This window comes from Rhincodon typus, chromosome 3, assembly GCF_021869965.1.
Source record: "Rhincodon typus isolate 14 chromosome 3, sRhiTyp1.1, whole genome shotgun sequence".
NCBI classification, from domain to species: Eukaryota; Metazoa; Chordata; class Chondrichthyes; order Orectolobiformes; family Rhincodontidae; genus Rhincodon; species Rhincodon typus.
In genome coordinates this window covers 7,478,879-7,494,126 of record NC_063334.1, presented here as the reverse complement: position 1 = coordinate 7,494,126, position 15,248 = coordinate 7,478,879, and the positions used below count along the sequence as shown (strand labels likewise).

At 38.2% G+C, this 15,248-nt stretch overlaps 1 protein-coding gene across 1 annotated transcript in view; it reads right to left on the bottom strand.

Moving 5' to 3' along the window:
• Positions 1-1,606: 1,606 nt before the first annotated feature.
• snapc3 (small nuclear RNA activating complex, polypeptide 3) overlaps positions 1,607-15,248 on the bottom strand; it is a 36,091-nt gene continuing 22,449 nt past the window's right edge. Inside the window, exons 6-9 of the mRNA XM_048594465.1 lie at positions 13,930-14,012; positions 12,204-12,368; positions 6,577-6,684; positions 1,607-3,357 (exon numbers count right to left, since the gene is read on the bottom strand). Of these exons, the coding sequence (XP_048450422.1) occupies positions 3,210-3,357; positions 6,577-6,684; positions 12,204-12,368; positions 13,930-14,012 (504 nt within the window). The 3' untranslated portion in view covers positions 1,607-3,209. The remainder of the gene's footprint in view (positions 3,358-6,576; positions 6,685-12,203; positions 12,369-13,929; positions 14,013-15,248) is intronic.

Here is a 15,248-nt window from a genome sequence, read left to right as displayed (position 1 = left end):
GTGCTGAGTCCAGCTCACCACCGCTGTAGGTCCACACTGGGTCTATCTCGCTGCTGCAACCAAGTTGATCAAAAGAAGGTTAAAAAGGGCAGAGAAGAAAAAAGTGGACAGAAGAAAGGAGATGAGCCCCAGACCCCAAGTACTGCTTACCCTGCTGCTGTCAACTTGCCTTATGCTAACCAGCTCAACACGCTGGAAGAACAGGTCAGGCAGCATGTATAGCATTCTGATGAAAGATTTGATATGTGGAAGTCAAACTTCAATTATCATAAAATCACAACTGGATTAATATCATAAGGAAGAAACCCCTTGCCCCTTTCTTGGTCTGCTGTGCATAGGACTCCAGTTCTACATCAACCAACCTCAGTTGTGGCCTGGCAAATCATACAGTTGAATCTGATAAGTCAATGCATGCTAGCTTCTCAGTAATTTTTAAATACTTACTCCAGACTCTTGTACAGAATACCACTTATTTAAATTCTTAAGAATCACTCTGCTAACCTCTGCTCATGACATTGTCACCAGTTCAGCCGTTCGATACCTAAAACATTGGAGAGAAATTGTGATTGTAATGTCATTGAAAGTCAGGTGACATTAGACTTATCATTGCATGACCCTGATGAGTCATCAGCCTCAGACTAGATGATTTTCATGGAGAGGAGATTCCTTCTGAAGTATTGCAAATGGACCTGAACTCTACAAATTTTTATATGGTACCCTGGATTACTAGACCACTGACCTAACCACTATCACCACATCTAAAATTTCCAACATTAAAAACATTTTGGTAGTAAAGAGTGTTTTCAAATCAAAATGTGGACATAATGTGATCAACAAATCCTCCATGAATGGCATGCATCCAAGTAAAGAGTCTGAAGTTGTTACCTCAAAATCCAAAAGTATGGACAAGTGCATTGAATACAGGAGTTGGGATGTCACATTGTAGGGTACAGGACATCGGTTAGGTCACTTTTGGAATTGTGTGTTCAATTCTGGTCTCCCTGCTATAGGAAAGTTGTTTTTAAACTTGAAAGGGTTCAGAAAAGATGGTACAAGGATGTTGCCAGGGTTTGAAGATTTGAGCTATAGGGAAGAGGCTGAATAGGCTGGGGCTATTTTCCCTCTAAAGTCAGAGGTGCCCTTAAAGGTTTATAAACTCATGAGGGGAGTCTAAAACTAGAGGGCAGAGGTTTAAGGTGAGAGGGGAAAGACATGAAAGAGACCTGAAGGGCAACTTTTTCACTCTATGCTTTTAAGAGCTGTATTGCATGAATGAGCTGCCAGACAAAGTAGTAGAGGCTGGTATAATTACAACATTTAAAAGGCATCTGCATGGATATATGAAAAGGTGTTCACAGGGATATGGGCCAAGGGCTGGCAAATGAGACTAGGTTAATTTAGGATATCTGGTGGGCATGAACAAGTTGGACCATTCTGTTCAATTCTATGACTCTTAAGAAAATTGTCCTCCATGAAGGATTTCCTAAAACTGTAAAAACATATTGCAGTACTTGTGTTCTACCACTAGGTAGAGCAAACATCTGTATTATAACTACCAGATACTGGTAATGTAGAAATTGAAGAACACCACAACATAAATACAAAATTAAAATAAACAACTTCAAAATCCACTTTATTTGTAGAAATAAAAATTGGAAATAATGTCACTAGATTCACAATTTATACACGTCAAGAGTTCAGGTTTACATAAATGAAATAAACAAGAAGGCAAAGCAATGACAGAAAAACAAGTTGTAAACATATCATCAGGACTAATCAGTCCAGTTGTGCAATATAATATCACTCCAGGCACCTCAATATCTAGCCCCTATAACAGGGCTTCCTAAGGTGTGAGTGGGGACCCCTAAGTTGGGTCACAAGCTCCAATGCAGGTATAACCACCACGGAAGTCTGACTTGAGTTAGTGACAGACACAGTTGTTCTTACAGAGAAGCCCCCATTTACAAAGGATCCCCACCCCTCTTGTTCTCAGGTCTCCTCTCTCCTCCACCACAACTGTCAATTCTCAAACAGGGGTTGAGAATTTTTCAAGCTTAAACTGGGAACATGGTGGGAAGATAGTGTCTAGGGCTTTCTTCAAATACAATTTGGTAAAAGCCTGCCTCCAACCACCACCCTGCTACCCAAAAAAATTCCTTCATGAAAGTAGGAAAACATAGCTAAGTAATCTAAATATTCTGCCCCCAAAAGGCCAATAATAGAGTATCTACCTTCACCATTAACATGAGGAAGAAAACACACTGCAAATACAATAACCATGACAGGCAAATCATTCATCAATAAATGTTATTTCACAGAATTATGCAATCTGCCCATTGGGGTGTGTGAAAATAGCAGAAGACTTAGCTATGTACAAAGTTATTTTACTTCAGTGATGAACATAAAGTTTTAAATTGTATCTATTGGATTACTTTGTCAATAATAAAGGGTCACAATTCCTTGAGAGAGAGAGAGAAAAACATTTAAATTAACATATTACAAAACATTTTAAAATTTGGTGATTGAGGTTAGAGATGGAACTTTTTGCATCAACACAGTACACCACCTTCAGAGAGGGACATCCAACACTATCAGTATAACAATTATCTTTTAATCTCTAATTAAGTTTAGCAAGTGGTGCCAAATTGAGATTTTACACCAACGGACACTATTTGCCAGAAACAGAACAAAGACTCCCCAAAATTCATCTCAAATAAGCCCCTTTACAGCCAGCAAGCAGCGACTTCCATTCATATAATTCTGTGTTAGGTTTGAATCCAAATTTCAGAAATACAGACGTGTCTAACCCGTTAATTTCCACAATAGACAACCTTGAGAATAGAACAAAATCCTTTAGAAGAATGAGTGACAATGAATCAGAGTGTAACTAACATATGAAATCACCAAAAGGGTATAACTCCAGCATTGTTCCATAAGCTACCATCTTTGTTGGTCAACGTCATGAATCTGTTCAGCTTATTGTTTAAAACAAGATACCTTGAAATTTAATTCAACAGATTTTAAAGCAACTTTGACAGTATGGAAGTGGATGCTTGCACACAATTATTCTTGAGAATATCTAAGTATGTAAGCCTTGTTAAAATGTTGGTGCCATACACAATTGTGCAAGTCCAGTTCAAATTTTCCACCAATTTCAGTTAAACCTCAAGAAAATATTAGTAGTCAACCAGGCTACTTTGACATAGCATTTAATTAAATATTCCCGGATCAACATAGGGATATGCAAGAAATTCTCCCAATTTATTGCCATCAGCATCATAGTGAAGCATCCTGAAACACGTGTCACAGAAGAAGGCTGGGTCCTCAGGGGCAAAATTATCATTGTTGGTCACCCACCTAGAGAAAAAAAAAGTGACAATTTTATAAAATTATACTTAAATGGAAATTGACATTTTCAATATCCTACGCTCCAGGATTTTTAATATCCTACATTAGCTGGAACAAATCATCTCATCAACTTTATTACATGTATTCAATAGTGGATGCTGTACATATTTTTGTGGGAACAACCTATTTGTTCCAAACTGATTCTATCTGAACAAAACTTTCTGCTGGATATAGGGTCACTATAGTTTGGTAAACAGGCAATCTGACCAGCAAAGAGGGAGAACAATTGATATTAGCATGAAAGAAAAACACAGGTACAAGTTAACTCCCGTGCACTTGTGACAATACTATGCTTTTAAGAGGAGTATTTTTTCATGATTTTTTTTAAAATGCAGAGGTGATGAGCAGCCTGTTCCAAGCCAATTAAGTAAACAGCTTGTGAGGCTTGGTGTTTTTTTTTTAAAAAAAGCATTGGAACAAAAGAAGCAGTGTGAAAGCGTGGGGTCAAACTCCCAGAAACAGGATTTTAGTTCAACTTTCAGTAGCTACCGGGGTTTAGAAGCTGCAAGACGCCTCTCTCTGCTACAACAAAACACTCGAGTTCTCTTTCTCAGAGTTTTCTCTTGACTTTCTTTTCTCCTTGATTGGAGAAACATTGCATGTGAAACAGTTTAGTTTGCCAAATTTGCCTTTGCCAAGGGTTGTTTATGGGATGTTACTATCTTGGAACAGCTAATCAGTGGTAGCTAACATATATATTATCTTATTAAGTATTTTGATAAAGTTACAGTCAAACTTTGTTTTCTTACTTTGTCTGTATTTTAACAGGAGTGTAATGATAAAGTGCGTTTTGCTTCAAGCCTGTTGGTTTGACCAAACTGCATCCGGAGCACAACACATTATGCTTGCCTTTTAAAATAAGCTGGGGTCTAGGCTATCTTAATATTTTGAGGGGGTTTCGTCTGGTCCATAACAAATTGGGGGCTCTTCTCAGGATCAAAATTTCTAATTCCAGGTTGGGTTTAGAGTTATTGGACTCAAAGACAGAATGGTGAGTGTTGGTGTTCTCTTTTCAGCTGTTGCATTTGGTTGGTTTAAATAGGGTGTGTCTTGTGTAATAATGGCTGTTTCAGAGGCTGAGAGTTTCCTGAGTGTGGAAGAAGTCACTTGGGAAGAAGTCACTTGGGTGGTTTACAGGTGGTGAGTACGGGAAGACTTCTGGAATTAGCAGACAAGCTGATGTTGGGGTTGCTTTTGTCTGTGTGAAAAGGGGAGATAATTTCAGCAATAGCTTGACACATTATTTATAAAGTATGTCAAATAATGCAGCATCATGCAGCTTTTCCAACTGTATCTATGATTTATGATTAAGAACTGCTATGCTTTTGAAAGTTCAATTGCAGAAAATAGTTTTTAGAACCTTCTGCCTTTGTGATACAGCTGCATGTAGGTTTATACACTAAGTACCAATAACAGTACTTCTACCACATAAATGGAATTTAACTAGTAGGTTGACGTGGGTTGCAAACAATATAAAAGTTTTTAACAGGACATTACAAACAAATGCTATCAACATGACTTTAACCCCATTTGTTATTCAATAACAAACCCAAAGCTTAGCACATTTTTACATGCAACTTTCCATACTGATCATTTAAATGAGATAAGATTAACCAGATCATGTAAATAAAATTACAAAATCATCTCCTTCAACTGAATCATGCAAACTAAACTGGCATTATTTGATTCACACTATAGGTTTACATTTGTAAAAAGTTCAGGAATATCATAAATAATATCTTGTCTGACAGAGACCTGCACACAAAGTTGAAACTAGAGTGAACACATCTGTGATGGTATTACTAATGTTTGGTGATTTCATATTCAATTTCTTAACCTTTGAAAATATTTTTACTTTGCAGATGTGAAAAATCTCATTTTAGGTTCTTCCTACTGCTACAGTTGCAGGTGGATTTTTTTTTTTTTTTTACAAAATGTATAGAAAGATGGCTTCTGCCCACTTTTTCATGTATTCCAGTTTGGTGATAAGCAACCCAAAGTAACTTCAATGAGCAATGTATTGGCTGTGCCACTATGTGGATCACTGTTATCAGCTGTCCCTCAATTTGAGGAGGACTTTTACTCAGGTGGGCAAAGTTTCTGCATTAGGTCCTTGTTTGCCAAATACCAGCAAGAGTAGAAATAGGATAAAGGAAGGTTAAATTTGTAGCTGGATGCGTGGTGCAACAGGCAGGGCTTCAGATTCTGGGGACATTGGATATGTATCCCTTAGCTGGTGCCATAAAGAAATGGGTTGCACTTCAACAGAATGGGATTAATATTCTCATAGAGAGGTTCACTACTATGGTTGGCAGGGCAAGAGGGGAACGGTTACATTAATTGGCAGAAGGATGGACACTAGCACAAAGAAGTAGAAAAGAATGTGGTGCATAAAGTGAGAGCATCAGTCAGTACTGCATAAGATAGCGGCAGACTAAGAAGGACTACAAAGAATACAAAAACAGAATGCATGTTACAGAAAGGATGAGGACAGGCAATAAGACATAATGGTGTAATGTGTAAGAACAGAAAGGGACATGCATCAATTTTTGAAGGTGACATGACATCTTGAGAGTGGCTAGCAAAGCATATGGGATCCTATGCTTCACAAATAAAAGCATTTAGTATGAAAGCAATAAATCATGAAACTCTAGTTAGGTCCCAAGGAATCTGGTGCTTCCTGGAAAACAGATGCAGGGGTCTGAGAACAATCATTTTTACGCAGCAAGTGGTAATAACCACTTCACTACCCACAAGAATGGTGGAGAAACAGTGATGATCAATGACTTCAAAATAAAATCAGATGAGGATTTAAAGGAAATAAATTTGCTGGGGACATGGCACCACGTTGGGAATTGGGACTGACTGGACTGTCCTGCAGGGAGCCAGGATAGACCCAAATGGTGTCTTTCTGAATTGTATACGACATCAAGTTTCTTGGGCATGCACATGTTTGGAGCACAATTCAGTGTCTTGATTTAGAGAGTCAAATGGTTTTGTCAGGTTGATGAACGCAATGAAGAGTTTGAGGTATTGTTCTTTACATTTTTCTTAGATTTGCTGGGCAGCAAAGATTATGTCAGCGGTTCGTCTGGAAAGTCTAAAGTGACGTTTGATTCACAACGTGTGGAGTGTTTTTAAGACCTTATAACGCAGTGCACTACCTACCGAACTATGTATAATTTGCAAACAGAACACTTCCGGGTCCACATCCAGTGCTTTTTGATCACACATGGGTACAGGGTTTTATCTAAGCAATCATCATGATGGACAATTCTGTGACAGCAAATAAATAGGCATTAGTGCTAACATCAATTTTATACTTCACATAAGCACAAAGCATACTGCGTTTGGAGGGCAAGTACTACTTTGGTGTACAGTTACGTTCTGCTTTGAATGATTAAAGATGCTTACAATTCTGGCATTTTAAAAAAATTCCTTTCTTTAGCACTTTGGTATTGCACCATTTCAGATCTATGTGACAGTGCAGAAGATTGCAAACTCATCAAGAATATCTTACTTCAGTTATAAGTATACAGACTGTTCCAGATTCGGGAATGGCAACAAGTTGAGGGAGAAACAAACAATAGAAAAGTTACATTGCCCAATTCTCACTTCTTATTCCCGCTTATTTAAGGCAGGGGATGCTGGCAGAATTGTAATAGAGTTTTTTTGATAAAACAAATTGCAGCACCAAAACACTCAAAAGAAGCAAAAGCGAGAGCAAAGAAATCTTACACACAAATAATATTGTGATTGCTGTATCCACACATTTTTAAACAGGAGAAACATTTTCATACAAAAACTGGTCTCCCATGCCTAATGGAAGAAATCAAATGAGTTGACTCATTTATATGCAAAACAATTTGGACAATATCAGTATTCCCATGGAAGTTGGATTGCCAATGTTTAATTGTATAAGTGAGAGCTAATAGCAATAACTTCCACCTCTGCATATGGCTCGCTGCTACAGAAGGTTTCCTTGCATGAGACCCAAATACTATGGTCAATGCCTGTGGTCCATTAGTATTGCATATTCACAGCCATACAGGTCTTGGTGGAATCATCTAATGCTAAAAATGATTCCTAGAGCTTCTGTGCATTGTTAGTTTCTTTTCTTAGTTTGTTTAAATGATCTTGATGCTAAAGCTTCTCTTCACCATTGGGTAACGTGGGAGAAACAACTACAATAATAAATTGCACAATGGCTGGACAACGGTTGTAAGATTTGGGACACACCTGCTTCTGGTAATTTAGCAAGACCAAAAATGAACATAGCAAATTTGTGTGGTTTAGGTTCTGGTGCCTCTATTATGGATTTTATTTTGAAGGTGCCGTGTACAGTCATTTATGCAAAGGGACATAGCCTAAATATTAAATGGAAAATTTAAAAAATTCACGTCTTTCCTCACTCATAAGCCATAATATTTAAGTCTCTTCAGAATAGCATCTAAATTGCAGAGATGGTCTTTTTAGTTTCTCTCAGTGACTGAAATATCATCCAGGTAACACTGGTATCCTTCCAACTGACTTAAAATCTGATCCAGAATAACATGTGATTTCAAATGGAATTGTATTTGAATTATTCTTTATGTTACAATAATCAATTTTACTGACCAATAAACCTTTATAGAAGAATTTACGAGTTATAGGAACATAGCAAGAGGAATAGGCCACTGAGCCTATCAACCCTGCTCTGCCATTCGATAACAGCATGGCTGATCTGATTATGCCCTTAACTGCACTTTCCCACCTGCTCCTATCACCTTCAACTCCATGGTCAATCCGATATTTGACCAATTCAGCTCTGAATATATTCAAGAAAATTTCAAACACTAACCACCCTCAAAATACATTTCTTCTCATCCCGGTCTTAAATGGGAGGTCCCTTATTTTTAAATTGTGCTCCCTAGTTCTAGATTCCCTACTGAGGAGCCGATCTTCTCAGCATTCACCTATTTCAATAAGGTCCCTTGGTCAGTTTTACTAAATGATAAAATTATATTCAAGACTTTTAAATTGTGGCTCTTGGTGTTCTTGTGCCTAAGAAGGAATCAATTTTAAAAACACCTGTGTTCCGCAAATAGATGCAACATGTCACAGCAATAAGTTCAAGCAGAGGACACAGCCAGTTTTGTGCTGATGGCATTTTTCAATTGTATTTTTTTATATATTAGTGTGACAACCTGATTTGCACTGGACAAAAACCACTAAAAAGGTCTGACCAATTTTTGGACGAATTGTGCAGAAGTCCACTTTGGAGAAACTCCATGTTGAAAAATCAAACAGCCACACCTACACAACAGAAGGGTTATATCAAGCTTGTGAGCTATGCACTGGTCACCACTGAATTGATTGGCCATTGCTTTTTTTTTGGAATATTGTTATCATCAAAATAGTTTTTGGATGCGCCTAAATAACAGTGTCTGTACTTCAACATAATTGATTGTCTTTGAAGTGTTTCCAATGCATTTCTCAGAGCAAAACACAAGCCTCTTCTTCCTAATTGCTAGATCAACCACGGAGCGATACTAATGGCTTAGATGGAGAAACAGAGTCCTAATTGTCACTCTTTAGGATACAACAGGATACATGATTCAAGTGATAGGAAATAGCGAATTGGAGAAACAAAGAAGGCATTACAGACTGAAAAGCACAAATAGTTTTCTTTCCAAAGAACTGAGTGCTATTGACAATTTTTGTCAAATTTCATGATAAACAAGAAGAAATATTTTTTAAAATATCAAAAAGTCTTCCTTTTGTCCTGACGGTTTAGAGTTTACCCAATGACCAGACTGATGAGGAAAGTTCCAAGCTGAATTCTCCTAGGCCTATGCAGAAAATCCGGATATGACCTCCGCAAAGCCATCAGAGATGCTAACAGAGGGCTAAGTTAGAGGCTCAAACCAACCATACAAACATCTTCCGCCTGTGGAGAGGCCTAAAAAAAGGGATAAAAAATGAAGCAGAGCAAGATAGCGGGGAAAAAAAAACATCCCTCCCTGATGTGCTCAATGCTTTCTATGCTTGGTTCAAGCAGAATGTCAATGGCGCGGTGTCACCTGCCCCGACAGCTCTGAACACACCTGTTCCCTCCATCGCCACTGAAGACATCAGATCAGTCTTCCTGAAAGTCAACCCAAGGAAAATGATGGGCCTGGATACAATCCCCGGCTGTGCACTTAGATCTTGTGCAGACCAGCTGGCGGAGGTATTCACTGACGCCTTCAACCACTCCCTCCTACATGCCGAAGTGCCTACCTGTTTCAAGAAGACCACCATCATCCCAGTACCTAAGAAAGCACGTGCAACATGCCTTAATGACTACCGCCCAGTGGCTCTGACCTCCATAATCATGAAGTGCTTTCAAAAGTCTGGTCACGGCCCACATCAACTCAAGCCTCCCAGCTTGTCTCAATCTCCTGCAATTTGCTTACCGATGTAACAGGTCCACAGTGGACGCCATTTCCCTAGAACATCTGGACAACAAGGACACCTATGCCAGACTCCTACTCGTCGACTACAGCTCCGTCTTTAACACCATAATCGTCTCCAGACTGATCTCAAAACTCAGACCTAGGTCTTGGCTCTGCCTTCTGCAACTGGACCCTCAGCTTTCTGACCCACAGACTGCAATCAATGAAGATAGATGACTACACCTCCTCCACGATAACCCTGAACACTGGAGCTCCCCAAGGATGCATTCTTAGCCCCCTACTGTACTCCCTGTACACCCATGACTGTGAACACCATCTACAAGTTTGCTGATGACACAACTGTGGTAGGATAGATATCAATCAACGATGAGTCAGAATACAGAAAGGAGACAGAGGTCTTGCTGTCATGGTGCATTGATAACAACCTCTCTCTCAATGTCGGCAAAACAAAAGAACTCATCATTGACTTGAGAAAGGAGGAGGAGAACACCCTCCCATCTACACTAATGGGGCAGAGTTTGACAAGGTTGACAGCATTAAGTTCCTAGAAGTGACGCTAACCAATGAGAATTGTCCTGGACTTCCCAAGTAGATACAACGGTCAAGGTGGCACAACAATGCCTCTTCTTCCTCAGGCGGCTTAGGAAATTCGACATGTCCATAAGGACCCTCACCAACTTTTACAGATGCACCAGAGAAACTACCTCTTCCATGAAGCAGAAGGTACAGAAGCTTGAACATACACCAACAGTGTCAAAATCAGCTTCTTCCCTGCCGTGATTAGACTGATGAATGGACTCTCTAACTTTAAATAATGTTGATCTTGCTTCGCGCATCTCTTGTGCAATGTAACCTGTATGCCTCACTCTGTCTAAACACCCTATGATCTGTATGTCCTTGCTTGCTATGATCTGCCTGTACTGCTTGCAAAACAAAGCTTTTCACTGCACTTAGGTACTCGTGACAACAATAAATCAAACCAAATCAAATCAGTGCATACTGGGATAATTTGATTGGATTCAACGCCCTTAAATGCAAGAGAGGAACAGACATATTCCTGCTCATGACAGCTATCCAATTACCCCTGCTGGAAGGTGAACAAGTATGGATAAACACAGGATCAAGCTCAGTTGCATCCTTCTGTTTATTCTTTTAAGAGATGTGAGCCAGCATTTACTGTCCATCCCTAGTTGCCCTTGAGAAGATGATGAGCTACCCTCTTGAACTGCTGCAGTCCACTTAGTTGAAGTAGTCACACAGGCCAGGATTATGACCCAGCAACACTGAAGAAATGGTAATATATTCTCAAGTCAGAATAGTAAATGGCTTTTAAGGGAACATGCAGTTGGTGGCATTCCCATGGGGAGGCTCCACAAACCTTCCAAAGCCTTTCCTGCAGGTGAATACACAAATCAATGCCCAAATATAAAATTGATGAATTTTTAGGGCACTGGAGGGTAGATAGATGTCCTTGAATCAAGATGATTCTATTTCAGGTTTGGAGAGAAAAGACGAGGGGGAAAGAGTGAAAATTAAAATAGTTCTCTAAATACAAATATATCTTTTTCAAATCCAGTAACTGAATTTCAGAAAATGTCCAGTCTTTGAGGATACAGAAGAATTTTCAAAAGTAACATTTGGCTTTACAATATTAATTTTCCCTAAAGGTTAATAAAGCTAGAGAAATGTCAGTTGTCAGAAAATTAACAATGTTCAATTCACAAACGAGCTGCTGCAATAATCAATTTTATCCAAGTTAATATAATAGTTTATCTATGCATGACCATTAGCAAGACATTCCTGTAGCTCAAAAATGTATTGTAACTAGTGTATTTCATTCAGTGTTTCTCTGGCCATTCATACAAACTAAGGGTGTTTTATTACAAGATTTAAGGGAGCAATTTGCCCTTTTTCTGCCAACATAATAATCAAACTGAATTTAGAACAGTTCATAACTGATGTCCAGATCAGTAGCCTACATTTGAATTGGTGCAACCACAATATAACCAGTCAAGAGGGAAAACACTCAGCCAGACTAAATGGTACCATTCGTTTTGTCTTATTTCCAATAAACTAAATCAAAATTCATAAATATGAAGACACTATACAAAGATTACCAGAATAAAAAGAGAAAAGGATGGTAGTCTTGGGGTAGCGATAAGGGTTTAATGATTTGGCTCTTTCACTGCTTAATAATTACTCATTCATAAAGACTACCCTGGATTGAGTAATTATGTAACTCACTTCATGAATTTCATTGATCCTTAATTTCTTATTTTAATATAATAATGTAGACAGAGTATGAATATCTTTTGCACTGTGAAGATATTGGTACTTTCCCAAAATCCATGGCTGTACCTGACATCTGTGATTATGATGAGATGTTCGCAGTCGCCCTGGTGACAATACAAGTAAGGATAGCCAACCTTAATGCACATATCATTGAATGTATAGTCCTCCATTTTAGCTGTTCGAAATTTCCCACAGCCTCGGTCATGGGACTCTGCCCATTCAATAATGGTCCTAAAAGAGGGTAGAGAGAACTAGTCTAATAAAGCAAAACTGATTGTGAAAGTACAAAAATGCAAGCAAAGTAGATTCTATTAAATGAAACAAGCAGTGTTTGGCTGATTAAGTACTTCTGATGTAAAAGCTAATTGGCAATGGCAACTATCAAGCAACACATACAGATCCAGTATATTAGCAGGGAGGATCCAAAATTGGATAGTGGTACTTTCCTGATATCCTAGTCAAGTTATTACTTCACCCAACTCCAATTTTAAAAACAAAATCTAAGTTGACATTCAGAGCACTGGTGGGACATTGCTGTGTCAAAATGCTAAACATGAGTTAGTTCGTATACTGGAAGTTTTTTTTACCCTGGAAGCAGTGCCAAACAAAAATGGTGTTTGATAGCAAAAGTTACAACTCACTTGAATGATAACAAATTGGTGGCTGTCTCAAGCTTTAGTCATTGCTAAATTTCATTTTTTATTCTTTCCCCTTTCACAGCTGGGACCTTTAGTTCAATATTAAAAAAAAAAAACTTTCTTCAATGACTATCTGCCACATTTAACCAATGAGTTATGAACCTTGCTGAAAATTACCCGATTTAATGCTCATTGTAGAGTTGAATGACACCTACCACATTTTTGCAGCTACTGCGAAGAATAGACTGTAGGAGATAGAGGAAATAACTGGTTCAGCAATTCACTGCCAGACCTAGCTGGCTCCTTAGGGTTCGACATTCCTCTGCCTAAAACGATCATTACAACAGGATCATCCCTGGCAACAAAAAAATTCTGGTTTCTTTTCACTACTGCAGTCTGTCCTTTTTAACTTGTCACTTTCACAATCACCGATAAGTGACAGGAGCTCATGGACTGCGCTAAGACTATGACTGAAACCATTCTATTAAAGCTTACCTTGCTTCCCCTAACCAAACGGACACTTACAATCCCCCCTCTTGCCTTGAGCTCAAGTCCTCCTCCATCTTTTCTTGTATTCCGCCAAATATCTGCAACATTACAACATTCATCTTTGTAGAGACACCCAACCTTAGGTCATAGACTGTTGAAATCCTCGTAACCTTAAGACAATTCCAGCTGGTGTCTCACACTCTACCCTCTGGTCAACCAAAACTCTAAAAACCAAAAGTCCCAACATGCACCAATCCTTATTCACTCAAGCCCCCTACACTTGCTTACTTATATGGCTCCACCTCTTCATGTTTCTGTAATCTCCTCCAGTCTGACAACTGAGTTTTGCACCCCAATCCTAGTCTTTGAGCACCCTTGATTTTTTGATCTCAAACTCAGAATAGCATTCCCCAAACCTCCATCTCACGATTTTTCTCTCCCTCTGTAAAATACTCATTTAACCCTACATTTCTGATCATATTTTTGGTAATTTGTTTAATAGCTCCTGATGTGGCTAGGTATCAAATTTTGTTTGATAAATCTATTGAGATACCTTGGGCTGTTTTACTATTTTGAAGGCTACAAGATCTTATTATAGCAGAGACAAATTGTTATATTCCCAATCCATTTGATACTCTAAAAATATTTTATGAGAGCTACTGTACCTGCTCAAATCTCTGCACTCAGAATATCTCATGTCGTTATAGAAAGTTCCTTCAAAGTAGAAAAAGGCTGACTTGTACAAGTCCTATTTTTTAAAAAAAGTTAATTTTTATTAATTACATATTAATTCTTAACATAAAAAAGCAATTAAATGAAACAACAACTATTTGCAATAGACTGGAAAAATGATTTGAAGAGGACGAGAATGAGCATTGAACTAAAAAGTAAGCAAACAACTTCTAGACGAACACATTAATAAAGCAGCAGTGGAAACATTTAAAATTGTGGGTAACAGAATCTTGGAAATTTCCCAGTAAGTAGCACGAATAAACAAGCTAGCAATGAAAAAGGAAAGTACTGTGGGTGCTGGGGGTCTGAAATAAAAACAAATTACTGGTCAAACTCAGGAGGTCTAGCAGTCCCTGTACAGAGAACATTTTCAGTCCAATACGAACTGGATGGGGGAGTGGTTTTTGGAAAAGTGACGGGTGCTATGCTGTAGGAAAAAAAGGGGAGAGATGACTAGAACAAATGGTAAAGTTAGTCCAGAGCAAAAGACCATGGTAGCAGAGGGGTGAAATAGATGAACAGGTGGTGTTAATGTTGGGTGTTATTAACAGAAAACTAGTCAGTTCTACTGTCTAGGGATGGAAGAAGAGGAGAGAAATGAGAGGTGTGTGCCTTTAATCAAAATTGAGTACAGAGTTTATTGCCTGAAGTTGTTGAACTTAATGTTGAGTTCTGTACACTATAAAGTGCTTAAGGGGAAATGAGGTGCTATCCCTGCACCTAGTGTTGGGATTCACTGCGACAACGCAGTGGTCTAGGACAGAAATAATTTTTAAAAATGCAAAAATGAAATTAAAGGTACAAACTAAAGTAATAAACAACAAAGCTGAGAATAAGGAAAAGGAATACCAAAAGTTCAGAAAATAAATGTAAAATTAATTAGGAAGATGAAAATGAAACAAAATTTAGTGATAAAGATACATAAAAAGAAATAGCAAGACTTTCTACAGGCAGAAATAAAATCAAGGTAGGGACAGAGCCACCAAGGAATCCATATAAAAAATGACAGTGAAATGGCAGAAATATTACATACTTTGCTGGAAAGATTAAAATAGTTGACAGAGCATTAAAAGAGACTTACAATACTTTCACAATATTGGTATCCAATAATGCAACAAAGATGATCAAAATTCAAATTCATTAAAACAATCACACAAGATTCTTCAAATCATCAATAACAGGAGACAGCAAAAAGATATTTTTTCAATGGCAAATTTTCAGAAATTGCATTGTTGACCAGGATAGCAACATA